The sequence below is a fragment of the Equus caballus genome, chromosome 7 (assembly GCF_041296265.1).
Source record: "Equus caballus isolate H_3958 breed thoroughbred chromosome 7, TB-T2T, whole genome shotgun sequence".
Lineage (NCBI taxonomy): Eukaryota > Metazoa > Chordata > Mammalia > Perissodactyla > Equidae > Equus > Equus caballus.
The window spans coordinates 86,980,021-87,007,418 of NC_091690.1; the positions used below are offsets into that span (position 1 = coordinate 86,980,021).

Consider the following 27,398-nt stretch of genomic DNA (forward strand, 5'->3'; position numbering starts at 1 on the left):
GGTCAACAGCACGGCACTAGGCACCAAGGGAAAGCACTAGTCCTCAGTACTCCAGAATTCCTGCTCTCTCCAACCTCCCCGAGGGGGTGTGGATTGATTAATTTAGCCTTCGTCTCCCATATCACAGTTTGTGTAAAGGCAAACTTTCAGTTAGATAAAGAAAGATAGTTAGTCTATGGGGTAAAAATAGAAATTGCCAAGGCAAAGATCTCCTTAGGAATCTGTGATTTAAATGATTTAAAGAGAAGACAGAGACTTGAGTTTTTCCAGGTGGGTTGGAAAGCAGGCCAGTTTAACCATCATGGCCTATGGCAATGGTCCTGAACTAATCCTAGAGAGGCCCCCTTCCTGGGTAAATTCCAAGGGTTATGTGAGTGAATGAGTAGGTGATTGGTGTGGGTTTGTATATATATAAAGTTCTCCCTAAGGAGGAACTCTGGCTAACTCTATAATGTGCCCAGTAATCATTTATTTATGCATTAATTCAGCAAACACTTCTGACAAATTTCAGATGTACCTAGCATTGTGATAGGGTATAAAAAAGAATAATAACAAATGTTATTCATTTGTTTTTAAGGAATTTGGTCCAAGGAGAGAAATAGACACATAAATAGAAAATTATAAAACAGTATAAGTGCTCACAAAGGTAATTTTAAAATACTACGAAAGCAGAGAAGAGAAGCTATTAATGTTGTTGGAATGGACAGAGATGAATATCAGGGAGGCTTCAGAGACGAAGTGGTACTTGAGCAGCATCTGAAAGGAAGAGTAAGAATTTACCGGCAGGTACGAGTGTGAAAGTATTTCAGGCTGGAGAATGAGTGTGAATAAAGGCACAGAATTATAACAAAAGTATGGTAGGTTTTAGGGAATGAAAAGAAGCTGGCTATGGCTTGGCTTATAGAAAAAAGAGAGAGATACTAAGAGAGAAATTAGAAAAGTAAGTAGGTGCCAGATTGCTAAGTTCCTTGAATGCCAAGCCAAGAAGTCTTTAAGGTTTTTAAGCAGGGTAGTGGACCCAAGCAAACATGTTCTAGAAGAGACTAAATGGAAACTAAATGAGAAATTACCACAGAACAGTCTCAATGACTCAATGACAGTGAATTGATAATGAAGAATAGAGGAAAAAAGGTGAATAAATACCTGCTCACAGGCCCATTAAAACTTACATTTTATCAGACAGAATGAATGTGATATATGCAAATATGCTGGCACAAAAGATTCTCTTCTGAGACCTAGTTCTGGTAATAGCAGAATAGCTTATATCAGACTAACTTTCAAGCAGATAATAATTATAAACTCTGGAAAAAATATTAAAAAACAACCATTTGAAGTCCCTTAAGATCTACCAAAATTAAGAAGAAAAAGGAGAGGATTCAATCCTAGAAAGAAAGGAATTTCAGAGTGAGATCCCTGTTTTCACAGCTTTCCCATGAGGACACTCCCCAGTCTGCATAGCATGGAGTAGCTAGAATGCAAACAGAAAGTCAGTCTTCATTGGCTGAATGTGTCAGAAGACAGAGTTTGAGGTTTCTGAGTGACTGACCTCTGAACTTCACATGTATAGGGAAGACTCCAATAATTGCAGTGGAAAGTAGGGCTGTAATATGAAAAATCTGAGTATAAATTTCAGCTGATGCCCATATATAGGGAAACAGAATTTGGATTTGAATCCTACCAAGTTAGAGAGGCGTCAGGAACACCTTAGGCTTTCCACTGAAACCATAGAGGGGCCACTCCTTAGAAATACAAACCATACGCCAGGACCAAGAATTGCCCCAGAACTAAGACAAAACTGAAACAGATTCTCCCCAACAGTGCAAAACTAAGCCTTCACAAGTTCAATGGGATCATAAGTAATTTAACTCCTTCCTAGTACAAAAACTAACATTCTTAATACAGGAAGATACAGAAGCCAGAGTTTCTACAATGTATAATCCACAGTGTACAATACATAATAAAAAATTACTAGTTGTTCAAACAACCAGGAAAATGTGACCCAGAGACAAAAAAAAAGTCAACAGAAAGAGAAACTGAGATGATTTAGATAGTGTAATTAGCTGACAAGGACTTTAAAGTAATCATTATAAACATGTTCAAAGACTCAAACGAAAAGATTGTCATAATGCATGCATAAATGGGGGAAACTCAGCAGAGAAATGAAACTACAAAAATAAACAAACGGAAATTCTAGAATGAAAAATATATTTGAGATGGAAATTTACTGAAAAGTCTTCACAGAAGTTTGGAGAAGAGATAGAGAGTCAGTGAACTTGAAAATACATCAAAAGAAATTACCCAGTCTCAAAAACAGAAAGAAAAAAAGCTGAAAAAGTAAATAGAGACTCAGCAATGCATAGAACAATATTAAATGTCCTAAAATTGTGTAATTGGAGTTCCAGAAAGAGAAGAGAGACAGAATCATGACTGAAAAATATTTGAAGAAACACTAGCTGAAAATTACCTGAATTTGGTCAGAAACATCAGCTTACAGGTTTAAGACATTTAGATAAATGCAGGCAGAATTAATACAAAGAAAACCATACCTGGACACTAGTCAAACTGCTAAAAACCAGACCAAGGGAAAATTCCTGAGAAAAAGGACACGTTACATATAAGGTAACAATAATAAAAATGATAGCTGATTATTCATTAGAAACAAGGAAGGCTAGAAGACTATAGAACATCTTTAAAACACTGAAAGAAAAAAAGCAAGTCAATTTAGAGTTTTATCCAGTGAGCACATGCTTTACCTGCAGACACATACCAAAAGAGATATTGAAGGAAACTGTTCAAGATGAAGAGAAAAAGCATCTGATAGAAACTTGGATATAGGAAGAAAATAAAAAATGATAGATATGTGACTAAATAAAACAAAACTTTTTCTTCTTTGGATTTCATAAACAACTGAGTACTGTTTTGAAAAGACAAGGGACTATTTAATACAAAATAGAACGCATGGTGAGATTTATAACACATGAAAAGCTAAAATATGTGAGAACAGAAGCACAGTAGCACAAAAGATGAGGGTAATTAATGGAATTAAATTGTTAAAGTTTGCTTTATTTTATGAGAAGTGGTATAATTTTAATTGTAAGGATACTCAATGAAGGATGCAATGTGAATCACTAGGAAAAATAACTTTAAAAAGAACAGAAAAAAGGACAGCTAAAACGCCAATAGAATAATTCAAATGGAAGACTATAAAAGGATTCAGAGGCCTGCCTCAAGGCCTAGTGGTTAAGTTTGGCGTGCTCCACTTCAGTGTCCTGGGTTTGGTTCCTGGGCACAGACCCACACCACTCATCGGTGGCCATGCTGTGGTGGCAACCCACATACAAAATAGAGGAAGATTGGCACAGATGTCAGCTCAGGGCAAATCTTCCTCAGCAAAAAAGAAAAGAAAAGAAAGAATTCAAAAGGAGACAGTAAAAAGATCAGTGGTTGCCATGGGTGAGGGAGGGAGGGTGAGGAGGTAGAACACAGAGGATTTTTAGGGCAGTGAGAATACTCTGTATGATACCATAATGATGGATATATGTTATTAAATGTTTGTCAAACCCATAGAATGTACAACACCAAGAATGAACCCTAATGTAAACTATGGCCTTTGGGTGATTATAATGTATCAAGGTAGATTCATCAATTATAACAAATCTACCACTCTGGTGAGGGATGTTGATAATGGAAGAGGCTATGGATGTGTCAGGGCAGGGAGTATACGGGAAATCTCTGTACCTGTACCTTCCCCTGAATTTTACTGTGACCTTAAACTGCTCTAAAAAAATAAAGTCTTAGTAATAATAACAATAATAATAATAATAATAATAAAAGGATTCAATTAACCCAAAGGAAGAAAAGGAAAAACAGAAGCCCAAAAGCTGAGAGAGCAGATAGAGAACAAACAGCAAATTCTAAGACTTAAGCCCATCAAATTCAATAATTACATTAAATATAAGTGAATTAAATAATCCAATTGAAATCAGAGATTTTCAGAATGGATAAAGAGTAGATATCAATAAAAAACAAAACAGACACAATAAAGACAATTTACAAAGCCAAGGGTTAGTAATTTGAAAAGATAATAAAATTGATAAATCCTTAGTAAGACTGATCAACACAAAGAGAAAACAAAAATACCAATATTTGGATTGAAAGAGGAGATTTCACTATAGATACTACTCACATTAAAAGGATAATAAAGGAATATTGTGAATAACTTAATTCTAATAAACTTGACAACTTAGATGAAATGAACAAATTCCTTGTAAGGCCAAACTACTAAAATTCATTTAAGAATAAACAGAAAACCTGAATACTCACAGCTAATAAAGAAATTAGATTTAGAAGCAGCAACCTTCCCACAAAGAAAACTCCAGTCCCAAATGGTTTCACTGGTAAATTCTTTCAAACATTTAAGGAAAAACTAATAATAATCTCACACAAACTAAGAAAGTAGAGGAAGAAAGAACACTTCTCAAATTCCTTTTATGAGGCAACATCGTACCCTGACAGAGATTTGAACATAAACGCAAAAATTCTTAATAAAATATTAGCAAGTTAAATCCAGCAATGTGTAAAATAAATAATAAATCATGACCAAGTAAGATTTATCTCAGGAATGTAAGATTAATCTAACATTTGAAATCAGGCAATGTAATTCACTATATTAACAAAACAAACGGAAAAAACATGATCATCACAATAGATTCAGAAAATAGTTTTGACAAAATTCAATATTCATTCATGTTAAAAACTCTCAGGAAACTAGTAATAGAAGGGAAATTCCTCAGTCTGATAAATGGCATTTAAGAAAAACCTGTAGGACATTATACTTAATAGTGAACTACCGAAAGATTTCCCCCAAGATAAAGAACAAGGCAAGGAATACCCACTTTCACCATCGCTAATCAACGCTCTTCTGTAGATGAAGAAAGAAAAAGAATACAAATTGGAAAAGAAGGAATACTATTTGTATTAAGAGATAATATAATTGTTTACATAGGAAATCCTAAGGAATCTACAAAATAATTTCTAGAATAAATGAATTTAGCAATATTGCGATATACAATATAAAAATACAGAAATCAATTGTATTTCTACATACTAGCAGCAAACAATTAGAAAATAATTTTTTTAAGTTTACATTCATAATAGCAGAAAAAAAATAAAACACAGGAATAAATTTAATGAAAAAAGTGTGCAAGACCTCTACACTGAAAACAATACAATAGTAGTGAGTTAAACTGAAGAAGACCTAAATGAACGGAGAGACACACCATGTCCATAGATCAGAAGACTCAATGTTGTTAAGATGTTAATTCTTTCCAAATTTACCTATAGATTCAACCCAATCCCAATAAAAATCCCCCCAAAGAGGTTTTTTTAGAAGTTGACAAGTTGATTTTAAAATTCACATGAAAAATAAAGCAGTAAGAGCAGCCAAAACAAACTTGAAAATTGGAGGATTCAAACAACCTGATTTCAAGACTTACAGTAAAAAATACTTCGTGACATTGCAAAATCTAGAGTAATAAAGAGTGTGGTGTTGGTATAAGCATAAAGAAATAGATGAGGGGAACAGAACAGAGTTCAGAAGTAAACCCTCACAGACACGGTCAATTCTCAATAAAGGTCTAGGGTGCTGAAGTGGGAAATGATAGTCTTTTCAACAAATAGTGTTAGAACAAGTGGATAAACATGCGGAAAAAGTCTCCTTTGACCTCTTATCACACACTACCCCCAATAATTGAGACGAATCCTAACAAAAAAAAAGCAAAAACTATAACACTCCTCAAGGAATATGTAGGAGAATATTTTAGTGACCTTGGAGTAAGCTAAGATTCTTAGATATGCCATATAAAGCACTAAATATACAATAAGAATGACAAATTGAACTTTATCAAAATTAAGACTCAGCTCATCAAAATTCATTGTTAAGAAAATGAAATGTCAAAGCACAGACTGGGAAAATATATTCACAATACACATATCTGACAAGAACCTGTATCAAGAATATATAAAGAACTACAAAAACACAACAAAAAAGTAAACAATCTAATTTAAAAATGGGCAAAAGACTTGAACAAACACCTTATAAAAGAAGATATAGTTATGGCCAATGAGCACATGAAAAGATATGACACATCATTAGTCAACAGGAAAATGCAAATTAAAACCACAGTGAGATACCATTTCCCACCCACTAGAATGGATTACAACACTAAATATTGGGAAGGATTGGGGCAACTGGAACTCTAATATATTGGTGGTGAAAATTTAAAATGGCATAATCATTTTGGAAAACAGTTTGGCAGCTTCTTATAAAGTAAAATATAAACTTACCTATGACCTGGCAATTCCACTCCTAGGTACTTACCCAAAAAAATGAAAACTTTTGTCCAGAAATGGATTTACATAAGAATATCATAGCAGTTTTATTCATAATAGCCAAAAACTGAAAATAACTGGAGAATGGACAAATTGTGGTGTATCTATAAAATGGGATACTATTCAAAATAAAACTGTTTCAACTTTCAGTTGAAAAAAAAAGTGAAAACAAAAGAACCAACATAAAACAGAAAACATCAAATAAACAAACAAAAGTGATCTTTTTCTGAAAGGTTCTTTTCTCTGCGAACCTGAGTATACAGCATATTCAGGCCACTGAGAACTCAAAATGATGGTCTTATTTACCAAAAAGAATTATTAAGAAGGGCAAAAAAGCTTATTAATAAAAAGAGACATAAATATACCATTGGGTTACTTGACAATCACAGCATTTTAGACCACTTCAGTCTATCAACAGAATAGCTGATTTTCTCCTGTGGGATTTTGGAAAGAGTTACATGATACATTGGATAGTCCCTTATTAGGGTTAATAGAGAAAATGATAATGAGGGCATCAGAAACAAAAATGTAAAAAAGACGAAGGAATTTTAGGAAAGAAGGAGGGTATTAATACTACACAGGTTGGATTTTTTTCACCACGTTTATCTCGTCAACTCTATCTTAATATTGCAGAGGTCTAATTCAGTGTGTTGTAGGAATGACTGACAGCCGTCTGTCTATGATTATGGAAGTTCTGCTAACTTCACATTCCTGCTTACTGCCAGAATGTGAACTTACTTTCATTACAGGAAGGCTGCTTGGAATTCAAATTTGATTTCTTCTTGAAGGAAAAAAATAGCCAAAAAAAAACTTGGCCATCCTAGTGGTTCACTTGGCAGGAAAATACATTCCATGGCTGAGCAAGAGCCTTCATCATTAGGGAAGTGATGTGTTCATCTTCTGAGAAGAGGCGATGCCAGGAGTGAAGAGTATGCTTTGCTCTCTCCGTCTTTTATAAAAGGTTAGCTACAGGGGCCGGCCCGGTGGCGCAGTGGTTAAGTTCGCACTTTCCGCTTCTCCCGGCGCCCCGGGGTTCGCCAGCTCGGATCCCGGGTGCGGACATGGCACCGCTTGGCACGCCATGCTGTGGTAGGCGTCCCACATATAAAGTAGAGGAAGATGGGCACGGATGTTAGCTCAGAGCCAGGCTTCCTCAGCAAAAAGAGGAGGATTGGCAGCAGTTAGCTCAGGGCTAATCTTCCTCAAGAAAAAAAAGGTTAGCTACACAGGTTAGCAAAGAAGGACCTACTGATGGGTGCCAGGATTTGAAGAAGGCAAATGCAAAATATGGATACATAATTCTGAGCTAGAGGTTGGTGAAAAAATAGGAACCAGCAGCATGGGAACAAAAGATGAATAACCTGTGGTACTTTGATTAAGGTATTAATCCTTCATTTGTCCGAAGTAGAGGAAGGCCATAAGTAAATTTTCATTTCCCTGTTGTCACCTTAAGGTTTTTCAATCCCACTAAAAACAAATACCCTACCTACCTCAACTATTGAACTTACCTATACCAAGAAATTCACTAAATAAACTAGATAGGTACACAGATGATACATAGATATAGATATAGATAGTATACACATAAAGAAAAAACTCCATGGGACACTTTGGAAAAAGACATTTCACTAATCAGAATACCAAAGTAATTTTTTAAAGAGCAATTTACCTTTTTTGGTATTTTTTTGAGATTAGCCCTGATTAGCCCTGAGCTAACATCTGCTGCCAATCCTCCTGTTTTTGCTGAGGAAGACTGGCCCTGAGTGAACATCCATGCCCATCTTCCTCTACTTTATATGTGGGACGCCTGCCACAGCATGGCTCAACAAGCAATGGGCAGGTGCGCCCCTGGGATGTGGGTCGGCGAACACCAGGCCACCGAGGCGGAACATGCGAACCTAACCGCTGCGCCACCGGCTGGCCGCAGCAATTTACCTTTTTAACCAGACTAGATCAGAGGTCAGTTTCCAGGATAGGAACATCAGATGTGCTAAGTAATTTTACATACAATAATATTTACAAAATGCTTTCAATCAATATATTATCTTAATCCTCTTTACAGTCCTTTGAAATGGGTAGGAGGGTAGATATATTTGTCCTACTTTATAAGTGAGGAAACCAAGGCTCAAAGAGGTTACGTTACCTTTCTCTGAAATAACCAGTTGCTAGTATTCTGCTAACAAGGAGCAGAGCCACATCTAGAACCTAGGTCGTTTGACTTTCAGTCTAGTCCATTTCCCCTACACCAAAGCTGCCCCAGTCACCACTCAGTGGTCTGAAATAACTCTGAATTTCAAAGCCCACCATTCCTTGGCTGGAACATTACTTTCCCCCATGTAAGGATGCTATTTCCCTGCACATCTAAGCCCATTACCAGTTTTGAAGTTCATGCCACTGTCTAATTGGTCTCTGAAATACTGCCCCACCAAAGATGCAAGAGCACGCAAAGAAAGCACTAAGGACTAAAATTATAGCAGGGATTAAAACGATGCTAAATTAACACATTCCTTGGTTGCAGGATTATGAGCAAGTGTTACTGTGGATAAGGCTTCTATTTTTTCCTATTGGAAACGCCATTCTTTTTAAAAGATCAACAAGAAGAACCAAAAGGGAATTCCCTAAGGTCAGCTCTGAGGAAACATAAACCTCTAATTCAATAACTCTGCTACTGCTCTGAAAAAGGGCTTTATTATTGCAACATCCATATGGAGCCAATTGGACATTAATGACTAATCAATCCCTCCCCTTTCTATTCTACTTAAAGTGTCACAAACCATGTTTAGATTAGCCCATTTCCTGCTTCGGATTGCTCAAGATGTCTTTTGTTCTTTCAGGACCAGCCTGATGGAGGCAGCTTAAACAAACACACGAGCGGAGTGGCGCAGGAGTTATAAAGTGCCATATGTGAATGAACAAAGGGGCTATACTAAAGCCTTTTGTGGTATTTGTTAATGTTTTTCATCTGAGCTTAAAAAGGCTTAATGACTTTGTGGTGAGCTGATGCATGTGGCTCGTGGCTTTGCAAAATGAAGGAAATTCTAACCAGTGATGTACCAGTCTGTGTTTTCAAGAGTCTCTTGCTTTCAGTTTTGGTGCCTGTGTTTACTTTTTTTTTTTTTTTAATTCTCAAGTTATATTTGCCTTACACAGATAGCTAAACAGAGCCCTTTATCTTGTTTCAACTGTAAGACCGGAGGGCAACAGGGAGAACTCATGTGATTCTTTATTTTAATGACCTGAAAGTAGCAGAGAACATCAAATATTCTACTTATTATCCATTTGCTATTTGTATGCACAGGAGGAAGGCCTACAAGCTGTTGGGCCCAAGGAAAAAGGCATCATTTAAGTTTGAATCAGAGGCCACTATGGATGAAATAAGACAATAATAGGTCCTATTCTATTCCTAAGTTTTCAGGAGAACCAGGCTCAGATTCAAACAGATTCCCTTGGAGAATACAGAGGCTGGTGAAAAGCTGGTAGACTAAATAATTCATGTTGCTCAGCAGCTTCTGGCTTCATCCAACTCAATATACTACACCATAGACACTACATGAAATCAAGAAGCACAAACCAAGATGAAGCAAATCTCAGAGCTAGTTAACAAAGACACTACTAAATCCATCTTCTCGTTTCCATCCTTATCACTCAATGATTTCCGTGGCCTCACTTCTCTGCTGGACTATTATAAATACTGCCCTTCTAAGCTGATATTCTTACTTCCAGTTTTGAATCCCCAGTCTCCACTCAAATACCTCTTCCTAATATCAGCCAGAGTGATCCATCACAAATGCAGTTTTGACCAGTCCACTCCTATATTTAAAAGTCTTCAATGGCTCCCTCATGCCCCAAAGATGAAGTCCAAACTCCTTAGCACAGTCAACAGGGCTCTCCATGACCTGGCTCTCTACCTGTGTGTCCATCTCTAGCTATTTGAAAACCTTTTGCTCTATAATACTGAACTACTTTTCGTTCTCTATATACCATGTTGTTTCATACTAAGAAGTCAGGTTTTCCCTTTTCCTGGAATTTCCTGTCCACTTTGCATTCACTCATTCTTTGACAGGGATCATCTCTGGGTTACCTGGTTTGTCAGGTTGGGCTAAGTATTTTTGGATCCCACAGCACTCTATGCCTTCCTCTACCTTAACATTTACCATTTTTTATCCAAATTACCAGTTGCATGTACCCACCTACTTCACTAGACTGTGTACCCCAAATGGGCAGGGACTGCACTGTGCACCCAGCTGCTTCCCAAGGGTCTGGTACTCAAACTGGCATAAGATAAGTACTCAAATGTCACTGTAGAGAGCAGTGGACATCTTCAAACGTGAAAATTTTAGAGTGAGACTCATGTCTACTACATGTTGCATTAGAATCTGGGAATTTCTGAAATCAGATTTGGTATAAATCCCATTTTATTTCTTATATTCTGTTAAAAACCTTGTCCTACTTGAGCCTTCTGTAAAATAAGAATGGCTTTGATGGGAAAACGCACCCATATTGTTTGGGACTCTGAGACCATTCGTTCTAATCTTACCTCTTTTATTGACTTGCCGCACTGCACAATTCTGAAATCCTAGCCCCACAACTTCCGGGGAAACTTTGAAAGGATGGTAAAGGCAAGTCTGAGCTTTTGGGAAATATTAAATCTGGAAGCTATTGTAATGCTGTAGGGTGTGTGTAAACATATATAACTGAAATAAGTATTCAAACAGGCAGAGGATGGGATCTGATCTTTCCTAGGTTGCAGAGTCCTTATGAAATGGATAAAACACGCTCATAGAATTAGAAAATTTAAACATGAGAGGGATATTAAAGATCATCTAATCCACATTCCTCACTCTATATGAGGAAACTGAGGTTCAGAGAGATTAAACTGCCTGTCTCATGGTTAGTAAAAAGCAAAATCACAATGAACTCAAATGTAACTATTCCCAGTTTCACACTTGCCATCAAAAGGAATTTCTAAAATGGTCAGCTGAATTGTTTCAATAGCATCCAGACTTACCTTTAAAAACTCTTAACAAAATTAATTTAATTGACTGCTCTTCTTCATTTTATTTCACTTGTTTTAGGAAATCTGCCCTTATTAGAATGAGAGATGCAGATCATGAGTGCAGAAGACACTAAATTTTTTTACTAGATTAGGGATATGGAAATAGACAGTATTAGGAGATGGCTCAAAGACTTCGGGCAATCAATTCAATTTTATGGTCTACCAAAATTTCTTCTCCCTGAGAATCTGGTGAAAGCATTTAAAAGGTACCCAATATTTGTGTGGTTTGAAAGATTTTAAAAAAAAAGGTCACAAGTTTCTATTTCTCCTTAAATGTTTCTGCTTTTTAATGAAAACCAACAGGAAAAAGCTACTCCAACAAAGACAACCAACCCAATCAGCTCATCTTGGAGAAAAATGGAAGTCAGTGTGGCTCAGATGCTATGTAGTTAGACAGATCTGGGTTTGAATTCTAGACTTGATCTTTCCTAACTCAGTAATCTTGGGTAAATTCTCCAAACTGTAGTTTCATCTCCTTATAAAAGAGAGTTAATAATCTCCACTTGGCAGGATGCTTGTGAGGATTAAATGGGAATGTAAATTTCCTAGCACAGTAACCAGAACCGAGTTCCCACTGACTAAATAGTAGTTGTCGTTAGAAATAGTAGCAGTAGTAATGGCAAGAGAAGTAGAAGAGTGTCTATTCCAGCACCAAGAATGTAGCAGGTGCTTAACTCATATGTGTTCCCTTTCTAGTCTTTTCTCATACCTGGGTGATGTTTCTGTACTGCACAGTCCTGTTCTCAGGGTAGTTATATAACGAACCCATGAGTTAGCTGGGGAGTGCAATTTACTACTTAATGGAGCCTGTGTTCTGCCCAAAAGCTAAAAATATATTTCAAAAGGGTCTCTGTGATATAAAAGTAAAATGTATCGAATATGCATAAGATCCAACCAAGACAGACCATCTCACATTTCCCCAGATCCCACAAGTGGGAACTATAACCAGACTATGCTGCTCAGTTCGAGCCAGAAAAAAAGGGAAGAGACCATTCTTTTGTGAACTATGGATCAGCTTTTTATAAAGGACTCATTGGAATAACAAAGGATTAGGATTATTGACTATGCGACTGTAACAAATGGAGGGCAAGGAAGTTTCCGGGACATTTGACAACTGTTTTTCTTTCTCCCCTACTAACAGCTCCTTAACTCTGCAGCATGGAGTAGCTATTATCCTTTTTCATTCTGTCCTCACACAGGATCGACCTTCCTCATGAAAAGTGAGCTTATACTGAAGCAGCATGAAGTGATTTCTCTGCCATGAAAGTAAATATATAAATATATAAACCAGTAAGCTGCAATTTGTATTTTTAGTGTAAATTTAAAATGGTTGAATATACTGCTTATGAAATTCTTCTCTCTAGGGCTGAGACTTGGGATATTCGGTTTGAGTTCAGAGTTACTTTTCACAGCCTACTCCTAAATGTAAGCGTGTGCGGTATAACGCAAATGCCGAGGCATTCTTACACAATCTCTTCCCTCTGGTAACATGGCCTAACTGGGGGCATCACGTCTAAGGGTAAGGAACCATTGAACAAAAATAACGGAAAAAATTCACTCTCCCCTAGTGAGAGGCAAAAGTACAAGACTGATGTGTGAGGCGTCGATCAGTCACAGCAGACAAAGTGAAATCATATTTAAATGAGTAACAGACCCAGGAAGAAGAGAGATATTTTTAATATAATTTGAATGAAAACTCTCCTAACACTTACTCAGCTCTCTCAGCATATAATGTGAATAAATACCATTGAACATCCACTTTGAAAGGATATTAAACAGAACAGAGGATAATAAAGAGACTAACATCTCCAAGAAGAACCTAACTGCTGCTTTTCCATTATTTTTAACCTGTATAACATAAGTAAATCTTAAACAATTAAAGGTTAATGTCTGTTTACTTGGTAGTAACGTCCAAATTCCTCAGCCTGGCATTAAATGCCCTCCACAATATGGAACCCAGCTGTTTCTATAAATATTCAATTCAACAAATATTTACTGAGTGTAAATGTGTGCAAGGCTTCGTTTGGGCTCAGCGGGGAACATGAAGACGAGAAAGGCTACCCCTCCCTTCTGGAACTTCCTTACGCATATCTGTGCGTTACTGTTTCTGTGTCTGCTTGGATTATTCCCTCAACTGAACGTTCTTCCCCTTCTCTTTGCTCTTCCAAACCAAGGTACTTATCTCCAGCTATATTTCTATGAGGCCTTCCAGAAACATTGCTGTCCACAAAGCACTGTAGCTTCCTCCACCAAATAGCTCATTTTTTCTGTTTCTCTAAAGATGTACTTGAACACATAATATCGTAGGTTGCTTTGCTTTCCATGTGTGCTGATATTATAATCCCAACTACATTACTAGCTCTTGGAGAATACAGTGTAGTCCATCTTTTAAAAAGTCCTTCCCTCCATACCCATTAACACTGCTGTACAAACAAGAGATAATCAGTAAATTACATACAATTTGAACACGTGGGTAAAACCGAGGATTGGGGGACTCTGGTAGGGATAAATCCTGACTGGAAAGACCTGGCTATTGGCACTGGCAATTCAGCATACAGAGAACCACCTCTAACAAGAATGAAATGGCAGAGAGTGGGTGCAAGCAAACAGTAATAGACAAGCAGAGTGAAATGAGACAATGAATCTAAAAAAAGGAGATATTCAAAAATAATATCTTGGTTAAAGGAAAAAAGATAGGAAGTCATTAACAGAAAATAGGGGAGAGCTGGGTGGTTATCAACATTTTGGAGTAAGTTAGAAGCACAGTTCTCAGAACTTGAGAAGAAGGAAAGGACCAAGCAGGCAAAAAAAAAAAAAATTTCATATTCAATCCTGACTTTAAGCAGAGAGAATTTAAAGAGCACTTCAAACTGGCCTGATGCTCTTTACATCCCACCAGGGCTGAACTCTACAGCCTACAGATAGGAAGTCAAGTGGCTCTTGCTGCCAAGAGAGGAGGATTCTGGGACAGGGAACTAGAAAAGGTCCACACCTCAAAAGCTACACAGCCAGTCCAAATACGGCAGATAGACCTCTATCAACCAGGGTTTATTCTAATGTACAGGTTTATGTGAAGCAGACATACATACTGCTGAGGAAGCAGGACTGATTTTGCGGTCCCATTGGGAACATATGCAGGCCGCTCTTGTCTTGCGTCTAATTTTCATGGTAGATGGTGTTCATCTTTTGTCACTCAGTTGCTGTAGCAAGCTGAGGAGGTACTTCTATGTGATTCAGTAACGGCATACACAAGCATTTCTTCCCCAGGGCAGAGGAGATATTCAGTCAGAAAACTAGATAGTGCATATGTGTGTGTGGTGACTACACACTGTCACTGACGCCTTTTTAGAGAAGGCAGTCCAATAAGAAATCAGCTACTAGATAGTGCATGTGTGTGTGGTGACTACACACTGTCACTGACGCCTTTTTAGAGAAGGCAGTCCAATAAGAAATCAGCTACTAGATAGTGCATATGTGTGTGTGGTGACTACACACTGTCACTGACGCCTTTTTAGAGAAGGCAGTCCAATAAGAAATCAGCTACTGGGCAGGCGCAGTTCCTCACTAAAGCGAGGCTGGGTCTTTGATTGGGCTTTCTAGCTTAAGCAGCCCTGAGAAGCAAGGTGAGGTCCCTTTATGGGGTATTAGGGGATGGAGTTATACAAGAATCTTGACATTTCACTCTCCTGCCCCAACAGGACTATCCATCACTTGGAGAGTTCAATGGAAATTGTTTTCTACCAACATTAAAAGTTATTTGGGAGCTTTTAAGACACAGCAAATATATTTCTTTAAGAGAAGTTTATTTGCTTGTTTAAGAGAGCTGCACTTTATATATAGTGCTGATATAAACTGCTGCACAGGATCCTCTAAAACTGTTTATATCCACAGTAAAATACATTTTTGTGATACTCATACAACAGAGTTAGTCCAGAGTTAAGGGCTTGGTGAACTCTGCTTATCTCCCAGCCTGTATGACTGTTACTCAGTCCTCACTTTGTCTTGAGCCTCCCTGGCAACCACGCATCCTGGCTCCAGACCCCAGCCTGTCACGTCCATAGAGACTGCTTTGCCTATTCCTTTCTCTGAGATGCCTGGAAACACTGCATTAGCCCGCTATGGAAGGCCAGACTCAGAAGCCCACAGAACAGCTCTGGTTAGTGCTCCCTTTTGATTTACCTGGGTCTTTTCTTTTAATGTGTACAATCCCCATTTTTTATTCCCTGTATAAACTCTAGTTCTTGGATACCTTCTTAGGGAAAGATATCTCATCCCTGGTATATTTCTATAATAATTTCACATATTTAAAAACGGTGTGGTCTCTAATTGATACTTGTTACCTTCTAGTTGACTTAAAGGTGAATGGTTTCAATTGTTTGGCAATAAAACAAGAGAGTTAAAAACCTGTCAACTAGAAATCACCTAGACCAACTTCCTCAGCCACAGATGAGAAAATTCAGGGGAAAAAAGTGACTTTCTTAGGTTGGAATAACTAGAATTTAAGTCTCCTAGTCTTTGAGTAAGTATCTGATGTGGAGAAATGGTAAATTTTATTTTGTTGGAATCCAGAAGTCAGACTAGAACCAATGGGTAGAAGTTACAAGGAAGCAGAAACAAATTTCAGCCATAAATAACAAGGAATTAATATTTAGAATTGGAATGAGCTTTTTAAGAAGCAGTAAGTTTTCTGTCATTAGACTATTACAGGCATTTGAACAGAAGTGAGACGGCCACTTGTCAGGGATATAAGAAAGGACCGTAAATTTGGAATTGTAAATTTGATGTCTCTCCTTTATTCCAATCCTGAGAACCTAAGTGTTGCAATGTGAAGTACTGTATTCTGCTGGGATTGAACTAATAATGACCTTTACATTCCAAAGTATAAGCAATTGTAGCCTTTAAATCCCACCCAGATTATACCACAGCTTGCCTCTGCTGCCTCGAATGAGCCATGTATCATCAAGTCAATCTTCCTTTTCCACCAGGATCCAGGGAGGGGAAAGGGAATGAGAAAAGCTTCGAAGATTTCCCAGAGTGTGGATCAAAGGGTAAGCAGGGTTTCTGGAGAGACATTCACATTAAGTGGTGCATTTTTAAGGAAAAAGGAAAAGTTGCAGTCTCTGTTATTTTTCTATAAACAGAGAGCTTAAGTTGACAATAATAAAGCTATCCTGAGACATAAAACTTAGAAGCAATCAGAAGTTCACAAAAAATGAAGCTTTCAGAAGGGTTAAGGCCATCTTGGCTGGGATCCAATTCACAAATTCAGTACAAATCTATAAAACCCTTCTAAGCAAATCTGAGAATGAGGGCACTAGTTCTAAAAGGGGCTATTCTTGGTGCACATATCCATTTCCATTCAAATCAATGCAAGTTTTTGATACATGGAAGACAGCACATCATTAGAGTCCCAACCCAGGGTCCAAAAGTCTGGCCAAGGGTAATCACTTTGAGAGCTCATCCCTTTCAGAGCTCGTATTCCACTATTCTCCACATCAAAATGAGGTGCAGCCTTCCTCTCTGGCTGAGATACAATAACTGAATTTGACAATTAAAAGAGGTGTTAGAAGAATGTTTTCTTACTTAAATTATTCTGCAAAACAGAAAAAAAGGAAAGTATCTCTTTAGAGACCCCAGGTGTGAAAGAGAGAAGAAATAGGATGGAAAGAATATAAAACAGAAGGCAAACCACAGTGCTAGTTGCTGGGGGAAGAGAAGGAGGAGAAAGAAAAAGGAGGGGCAGGCACATCTGCGAAATGTAATTGGGAAACACTACCAAAGAGATCTTCTCATTAATAAAAAGAAAAGCTCAAGGCACTTGAAACCTTGATTCAGCAAGTGGCAAAAATCAACTCTCGAAGGTACTGGTCACCTCTTCTATTTCTCTGAAGAAAACTAGGTGGAAACTGTTGGGGACAGATAACCTTCCTTATAAGAAACACACTCTGTGTTTTACAAGGACCCTAATAATAATCTTGGATTTGGAGGGGACCTTAGAGATAATAGAATCCAACATACCTCTTTTTAAAGATAAAGAAATTTAAGCCCCAAGGCATTAGTCATTTGTTTTGCCATCTTTTAGCAAAAGAGCTTTAACCCAAATCTCCCAATAAGCAGGCCCTTTCTATGATGCTTCACAGCTTCGACAGGGGGAGAGCTGCACTCTTGATAAGAATTGCTCTCTTGCCTAAGAGGAACAGGAGAGGGGAAATGCCACATGAAAAGTCCATAAAAAGTTAAACAGCTGTTTGTCATTCTTAATAAATGGTGACAGACTTAACTAATTGAGTCTCTCTTCCTCACATGTCCCACCCGGGAGCTAACAGATTTCGTGTGCTCAGTACACATTAAGCCTTCAACTGCTTCAGAGGATAACAAGACCTTAAACATGTTTCCTAAGCCCCCAGCACCAATGAATTTGTAGTTTTATAAATATCATGGTGAACAAAAAATGCTGTCTTGTCATATTCAAGCCAAATAACAGCTGGACTTTAAAAATAAAATTTTGAAGGCATTTGCCTTTTATATTTTTAATTTCTGTTTTCCTAGCTTATGGTTTTGTCATTTGATTTTGATGAGTGGCTAATACACATGCACAGCTGCCTCTTTTGGTGACCTCTGCCTTGCCACTTCCATGCTCAGAGCTATGAAGCAGGGCTACAAGCTGCTTGCTAAGTAATAATGGTGTTTTCATGACAGGCAGACATTTTCCTGGGAAGCCTGGCTGGAATAGGGCCTCATCTCCTAGGCTGACTTATTTTGGTCACTTCAGGGGAATGGGGTAGAAGTGGAGGGAGGGCACAGCCCCTTAAAATTGCCGCTCTGCCTTATTCACAATAGCCGAGACGTGGAAACAACCTAAGTATACACAGACAGACGAATGGATAAAGAAAATGTGATACACACACACATACACACACATGCACACACACACGATGGAATATTATTCATCCATAAAAAGAAGGAAATCTGGCCATTTGCAACAACATGGACAGACCTTGAAGGCATTATGCTAAGTGAAATATGTCTGACAGAGAAAAACAAATATTGTATGATCTCACTTACATGTGGAATCTAAAAAGGCCAAATTCACAGAAACAGAGAGTAGAATGGTGGTTGCCAGGGACTAGGGGATGGGGGAAATGTGGAGATGTTGGTCAAAGGGTACAACCCTCCAGTTATAAGATGAATAAACTCTGGGGATCTAATGCACAGCATGATGACTATAGTTAACAGTACTGCTTTACATACTTGAAAGTTGCTAAGAGAGTAGATCTTAAATTTTCTCACACTCACAAAAAAAGTAATTATGTGAAGTGATAGAGGTGTTAACTAACCCTATTGGGGTAATCAGTTCCCAATATATACGTGTATCAAATCATCACACTGTACACCTTGAATTTACACAATTTTATATATCAATCATACCTCAATAAAGCTGGAAAAAAAATTTTAAATTGCTGTCCAAAGCCAGAGGCAGCATGGAGATGATCATGGATGGTCTGAGAAGGGATGACATCCTGGGCTAGAGCCACAGAACTCACCTGTCAACTGAGCTGACCTAAGCCACTTTCACTCTGAATCTCTGTGGGGCACAAAGAAGTCTTGATCTTTTTAGCACTTTTCTCAGTGGTAATTATGTTACTGTTTGTCTGTCTGTAGGTGTATGTATGCATTTCCCTCTTAATCTTATGTCTTCCTTCACTAGACTTTAATCTCCCAGAGGCCAGGAACATATCTGTTTTCCTTCCCTTGGTTTATCCAGTGTATAGGTCAGGGGCTGGCACACAGTAGGCACTCAAGAAATGTTTGTTTTTTGGTTGTTGGGGTTTTTTTGGCCACAAACTGACTGAAGGAGTTCATAAATTTTTTAGTTATTCTTTCACTTCAGTCTCTTCTTACTCCTCCTGTTAAAGGAAATACGAAGGAGCAAAGTGGAGAAAGTATTACGTGTACCTGTTATCTACTTTGACTTTAATATGAACTGTAACTCCAGCAGGCTTTGCAATCAGCTCACACTTGAACAGATGCCAGGAAATATCCCGAAGTCAGCAATGGGCTACTACCCATCCCAGCAGTCCTCACAAAGGCATTGCTCTTCTGCGGTACCAGAGCAGGTAACTTGATTCCATTCATGAACTCATGGTCCCCCAAAAGCACACGAGGTCTCAATGGCAACTCTGGGCAAGCTTCTGGAGGGAGGTTTTCACACGCTCCTTAAGCTCCTGGGCCACCACAGCCTTCTACTGTTACACTCATCAGGCACTGCTGCTATGTGTGACAGTGTAACACGAGCGCTGGTGTATGGTATGACTTGCTATATTTAGGGGAGAGGAAATGGGCCATACTGAGGAAGGTCACAAGAAGTTTGTTCAGAAAAATGAAGGCAGCACATATTTATCTACATATACAGGGCATGCAGTATACCACCATATTTCAGAGCCAGGCTGCCTAGGATCAACGCTCAGCTCCACTCGTACTAGCTGTGTGACCTGTGGCATGTTACTTAATTACTCTCAGCCTTAATTTTCTCATCTGTAAAGTGGAAAGAAAAATAATATCTTCTTTCCAGAGTTGTATAAGGTTTAAGTGAGAAAATATGTGTAAAAAGCTTAGCACATTCTCTGGCATATAAATGCTTAATAAATGTTTGCTAAAATAACAGAGTAACCAGGAAATTGGTTTGAATCCAGACAATCTGGGTATTGAATAAAATTTCCAAAGATATTTCTATACAATACTTTTCTCTACAATTAAGTTTTTCATTTTTTCCTTTTACAACAGTTAATAACTCTGATCATTATTTTTAACTTACCAAGCACATGATATCAACTAGATTATTAGTATTACTGAGAGGCAAAAGACTACATTTATACCCATTATATAGTTAAGAAACCAAATGAAGAAAGATGAATGCCAGACTAAGAACACTGTGTTAGAACAGCAGTAAGGTTGACAGGACTCTGTGACTCCTAGTCTATAGCACAATGACCAGACTGAATACTGCAAAGTGATGAAAAGTATAACTTCATTGTATACAGGCAAAGACAGGTTCTCTCCAGGAAAGTCTTCCAACAGAACTGAGAGGGGCCAGACCTGAGTAACTGGCTCCCTAAGCCACAGAACCTCAGTCCTCACCGGAAGGACAGCCTGCACTTCAAAGTGCCTCTAAAAATGTCACCGTCAGTGTGCCCTTGTAGACATTCCTCATGGAAGACAGTGCATATACTTCTGGGTTTGACTCCTATTTATCCTCCTTTCCTCCTCCTCCTCTTCCTTTTGTTCTTCCTCTTCTCTTCCATTTCCTTCCTTTCTCTCCTTCTCCCTCCCTTCATACATACCGGTCAGAATTTATTTTAACACCTTGTCCCCCGTACTAACATTAAACATTAGTCTCTCCTACTGGTATGAAAAATCTGCCTTCTGGAAACTCTCTGAAGTGCTTCCTAATGTCTGATACTACCCGGCTCTTAGTGCTCATACCAGGGATTTCTGAACTGCCTGGGACGGCCCCAAGCTGTCACTAGAAGCGATGCATAGTTCAGATGCTGCTGTGAAATGTCTTCGTGTGTTTTCAAGGGATTAGGGTCCTCAAAGAAATCTGCCTTTAAAAGGGATAATAGTAAGATTTTTTCCCTCAGCGTAAAGAAGGACTTTAGCTGGGACCCAAGATGGGTGAAGTATTATGTTACTCTGAAGAGAACAAATTAATCTTCTCTGACTGGTGGGAGGGTTTCTGCCAAAGGAACAGCTAACGGGAAAACCAGTCCCTACTCTGTGATGACACAGTAAATAACCAGGCAACATTACTCCTGAAGTGCTGACCTAACTCATAAATTGTACCCCGCCTCTGGGGAGCAATTTCTGCTGATTTGCTGCTTGTGCATTTAAAACAAACAAACAAAAAGGGAAGAGAAGAGGACAGGCATTGAGAGTACTGTGGTAAACACATTGAGAGTGAAGCTGGTCCTTCCATCCAGACTTTCCAGAGACTTTAGGAATGGTTAGTGCCCAGACACAGGCTGGGCCTTGCCCAAGCAATTATTAATTTTATGCTAGATCTGCTGCAAACCATCATTTCATTCCCAAAATGGTTTGATTGCACCTGGGAATCACTTGATTTGGGGTTCAAAAAACTCTCCTTTGTATTTGTCCTTTTTTAATAAGAATGCAGTGAGGCGGATGAAACACAGAATTCTGTTGTTCATTGGAATGCAGAGGGTCTTTTTACTTCAAAACTTTAAAATGGCACCTTGAAGTACTTGGATTACTGTGTGTTCAGTAATATGGGATCTAGCTGCATCTCAAAGTCCTCAGCCATAACATATAATGAAGACTAACATTTCCTCTACTTTGCCAAGGAAATCAAGCTGGTACTCCCAAGAAAGACCATAAAGATCCTACATCTAACTCAGACGCACCTTCAGAAACATCCAGAGCAGCAGAAAAGAGCTACAGAAAAGCCACTCACCTTCTGCATCTTCTGGCCGAGTAAGATCGATGACACCTGGGCCCAGCTTTCCATCTTCACTTGACTTTCCTGTTAACTGGGGCCCCAAATTCTCAAAGCGTGTTCTTTCCTAGAGGAAAGAATAATCAGAGGCTTATTCTAGCTTCCAAAGCAGCCACTTTTTCCTTCCAGTTTCTATCTTGCTTAATGGGCAAAATTTGGATTTACAAATATCATTTCTGACCAACTTGAGCTCAGAAAACCAGGAAGATTCTGCCAAAGCCTCACTGTGGTACTGACAGTGCCGACAGCATTTAGACCATAGTACCTGTAAAGAAAGGAAACCTGTGACAGGAAACCTGCCAGGGCTGTACTGCACATCTTCTTTCTGTTGGGTTTGCTCCAGCAATCCGAAAGGAATGTAATTGAAAGGTTTGAGCCAAAAGTGCAAAACCCGAAAGAGCAGTTCCTATTAAAATATACTGCTACTTAATGGGAGAAGAATTTTCCCATTTAGAAACCATAGTTTGCAGAATTTTATGCAAGAGGACTTCAAAAACAAATATTTCAAAGCAGGCAGACGAGATGATGGCATTGATACTATTATTTTGCCTAGGAGTTTCAACTGTAATTTCCTGGGAAGTGAAAAGGAGGACTTTACTCCTAGCCAGCCATTGAGTCAGGAAAGTTAAAGACGCCTGCTGCTATAGAAGGGAAACCCAACGATGTTTTACTTGTTAGCCAGTTCTTCTAGGAGCAGGCGTCTGAAGTATCACAATGAACTCTCCTTCTGCGGCTCTCGGGAGCAGTAGCAGAGGGCTCACTGACCAGCATTAATACGGTGTTCTTGTCTGCAGAAACACAGTGCGTGTCCCCTTTTCGCCTCTTTGCTACTCTCTAGACTCAAACTTGGTTTTGTGTTGTGCTTATGAATGAATGAAACCTTGTTGTTCATTACTATGAAACAATATTAAATGTCATGTCAGCTTGAATTTACAGACATGAAATAGCAGCTTCCAGCTCCGGGAATGGTTTCTGCATGTTATACTTAATGCATTATGCAGCAGTAGAGTGCTGATTGCTGTTCAGTCTATTGTTCAATGACCTAGTTCTGTACTGAGCATGTTCGGCATTAGATGGAAACACTCTAAGTATTCTCTTCTGTAAGATGTTTAGAAACTTGGAAATATTCTTAAAGAGCAAACATACAATTACTTGATAGAGGCTGTGTCTCATTTGTACAATCTCACTACATTTGTGCTTTCTAATATGATTATTTTTGAATCTCATTATATTTCTATAATTAATTCCCATCAGTCAAATCGTGCAGGAAGCCTTCCAGTTCCCCTTCATCATGGAATATGTTGAAATCTGTGTTGGAAGAAAACACAGCATAAACCTTGATTGAATCTAGCACCATTTCTATGAAAGATTTGCCACAAAATGATAATCACAAATTTCCTCAACTGGGTAATACTAACTAGTTACAATAGCAGTATGTGGGGAAATGTCTGAAATATGACTCTTATAAAAAACAGAACGAAAATAAAAAGCAAATTAGGTATGGTTCCCCAATATCTTCTTATGTGAAAACTCGGCTGCACAAGAACAAATTAACCCAGACGCAGGCCACAACGGAAAGCAACCACAAGCCATGTGGGAGTTTCACACATTGTCGGGGCGGGGGGACAGCTGCTTTTAATCAGGCGATTTCTATTTTTGAGTAGCACTTTTGGTTGTCACGATGTAAAGAAAAAGAATTAAACTGAAGATGAGTAGTACCAGGGAAAGCAAAATATTCAACCTTTGTTTTATCACATTGTGTCGCATTTCAAATATTTGCATGTGAATGCTTCCCTCTATGTTAAATGCAAAAGGGGTTTTGATGTGACACCTGCAATCTTCTTGGAAGAACAACCTTTAACTGTATTTTCATGGGGGGAAAAACAACTTTCTCTGAAAATCAACAGACCGTGCTACCTATCAATATGCATATTTCAAGTATCTTTCTAGTCATTCATTCTCTTTGATTTTACCGGAAAATATTCTCAGTAAAAAAAAAAATAAAGTTCCTGAAAGAATATCAATATTTTGACAAGGAAGGAGAAGAGGGAAAATTACATGCCATGCTTTGTAAAATCCTAAGACAACAAAGCTTACATGATGATAATATCTTTTCTTTTATAAAAAATGAAGTGCACTCACAATTCAGTAGTATCAGCTTGTTTTTAATCATAACAAAAAACATTCAGAACATTCAACAACACATTCACAGTGTCTTTGAAGTCATACATTTTCTGACTTCATTGAAAAAAATTCTTTTGCAGATACTTTCCTTATAAAATATCAATATTTTGACAGAGTAGAAGTCAAGGAAAAATATCCCACGAAACACTTGTTAAATAAGCAGAAAATAAATCAATGATAAAAATTATTTGGGGCAGTGGGCTGCATTTTATATTTGGTCATATTAAGCACTTGTGTTTGAGATTAAAGAAGGACCCTGCAAAGCCATGCCCTTTCATATAAATTTCTACCTAGTCTCCCAGAAGATTTCCTTCTTTTCTTCAAAGAATAGCTCAGAATATTTATTTGCCAGCCACATAACCATAAGATAAGAGGGCCTGATGTCTACAAGTTAGCTCTGGGAAGCTGAGCTAAGCAAAGATTTTACCAGTGAGGTTGAACATGAGCCTAGTAAATACAGGATGTGGACATGGGCACAGAGAGAAGTTCAAAGGTTCTTTAGTTCCGAGACGCTTCAACTTCTGGCCGTTAAGTGCCAGTGGGTATGCCCCTATATGGAACAAATACAGACTGTGGGTGGCAAGTTCTTGACTCCAAATTTTTCCACGCACTTGCAGTAGCTCTCACGATGTACAAAACTCCCAGTTAAGATATTTTGGGGATATAAGCAAAATATCACAATAGTTTAATCACAAAATATCTCAACCCCTCAGGAAAATGCCCCAATCTTCATGTTGACAGTGAAATGTGCTTTTTACATGCAACAATGTGATCACACACTTACTTATGCATTGTCAGTCACAAACACGCAAGCAATATAAAAGTTATTGAAAAAAATTAAAGTCAGCTCTGCTGTGTTGTAGGACTGTTGGCTCTCTAAGTGCTTTGAAATTATGATGTATGAGATAGATGTTGCATATTAAATAAAGATATTTAAATGATAAAGCCCCCTTTAGTGAGAGCTGATGAATGTTAAATGTTACAAGCCACAAGATGGTGGCATCCATCATCTTCACATATTATCAGAGTCAATGATGGGGCAGCCTCAGTGATGACAGATAGACTGCTGCATTATTATCCCTTATTTCCAGAGTCACTGAACAAACCATTCAACTCCTCAGGCATTATTTTTAACTTTGCATTAAATTAGCAACTTTTCCTTCCCTACCATGGCAAGATTGATCAATTTTGTCTTTGCATCAGTGGAGAGAGAGAATCGATTTGGGGTAAGTAAAAGAACAGAGGTTTGTTTCTATCTAGGAAAAAAAGAATCAACTTCCTCTTACTGGCAACAAATGTGAAATGGTGATATGGGGAAAGAGCAGCAATGAAACAGTAAGCACGCAATAATGGCTTTTCTTTGCACTTAGATAAAAGCTGAATTTTTGATGTGCACAGTATATTTTAATAAAATTTTATATACTATGTTTTATACACTTATTGGCTATTCCATAATAATGTGTGTGCTAACAGTAAAATTGCTCTTAAATTTATGTGTGTTATTTATACGTTCCCACGTAACAATGCTTTTTGTTGTAAAAAATATTCTGTTTATTAATGTAACTTTACAACCACTGCATCCAAGATCCGTGGTAAATTAATGACATTTTTATTATTTTATAGTGTCATTAAATTTTTACTGATCACTCCATCAAACAGAGGCAGTAAAGGCCATAATGTAAACTGGGACACTTAGATCAGGCAGCAGGAAGACATTCCGTATAGTCTGAAGAAAACTGCTAGCAATAAACGATATTTATACCATCTTTAAGCATGTGAGAATACTTGGATAAGTTTGGCAAAACTGTTTCAGTAGTAGAGTGGATTGTGTACTTAAATAACAGTTTGCTTGCCAGCGAGACAAGCCTTTTTCAAACCATATGTGAGAAGACTGATTGCAGCCATCTCCTGAAAAACGCCACGTGAAATGTTACAATACGCCGGGCACCCTCCCTCCTGATTACCGAAACTGACCAGCCTGTACTTCAGCTCAGCGTATTTCAGCACGGTCCCCTTTTCTACAAACCTAGGTGGAAACGGTACATGCTGAGAGAGGCTCTTTGTTTTTTGCTTTACAAATAAATATATTTCATTTGACAGGTAAACATGGCTGGACAATAAAGTCATATATTTTATTCCAATGGTCTAAATGAAAGGGACTTTACCAACTTTTATTCAAAGCTCGTTTCTAAAGAATGTCTGACTATGGGGTCATTCACGGCAGCCACAGAACCTACACCTAAGGGGCCATTACCTATATTGCAGTTAAAATGGTTAAAAAATAATTTTCTCATGCTACTTTCACGTGTAAAATATATTACAATTAGTTTATACTTGCTCTCAAATATTCAGCTTATAGAATATTCGTATATATATTTCATACAAATATTTTATACAAATAAATACATATTATATATATTATATCTCTGTATATAGAAGATAGTAAACAGAAAATTTAAACAGAAGCTCATGTAATCACAAATTTAGAACCGCCTATCTCCTATGTGGAGATTTTGTCATGAATCTTTTTTAAGTAAATAAGAACTTTGTTGTTATATCCTAAAATACATATTTAAATACTAAAGACTTTTAAAAATCGTTAAATTTGTAAATAAGGAAGTTTGCAAGGGAACGTTAATACTGCAGCTCTACCAGTCACGTTTTTGTGTATTCCTGAAGCAGGGTTTTCTAAGAGAAATAACAAATACATGCATTATGAATAGATATTCTCTGAGGCCAGCACAATATTCTGAGATATTATCCATCCTCAGAGTTTCAACTCTAAGTTGTTGCGTACTACCCAAATGAATTCTTGTCGTTTTGTTCCAGCTCCAAGCTTTAGAGCCTCTCCAACCCGGGAAAGCTCTCTCCTAGACTAAAAAGCAAAGGCTTCCCTGTAAATGCAGTTTTCCCCTCACCTAACTGCCCTCCTGCCCTCTGTTTACATCAACACCAGCGGGTCAGCACTACCTGTTTCCCTGCCTTCTGTGCCCCTCTATGCCCAGTTAATCAGCCAGGCTTGCTGATTCCTCTTTCACACAGCCTCTTGCACTTGGTCCCTCCCCTCCGCACCCTCCCTTCTGGTCTTCCTGATCCTTGCCACTGCCCTTCCAATCGACCTACTCACACTCCTCACAGGGTTCCACTTCAGGTCTCTGATTTAAAACCTTCCACGGCTTTCTATTTTCTGTTGTATTTCATCCAAACTCCTCGACCTGGCTGTCAAGGTCCTTCATACACTGTTCCCAATATGTC

General features: G+C 38.1%; 1 protein-coding gene across 50 annotated transcripts in view; it reads right to left on the bottom strand.

The window, feature by feature from the left end:
- Positions 1-27,398, bottom strand: part of SOX6 (SRY-box transcription factor 6) — a 570,771-nt gene that overhangs the window by 24,303 nt on the left and 519,070 nt on the right. For all 50 annotated transcript variants that reach the window (XM_070274840.1, XM_070274842.1, XM_070274841.1 and 47 more), the window contains one exon: positions 21,918-22,026. In XM_070274840.1, the coding sequence (XP_070130941.1) occupies positions 21,918-22,026 (109 nt within the window). The remainder of the gene's footprint in view (positions 1-21,917; positions 22,027-27,398) is intronic.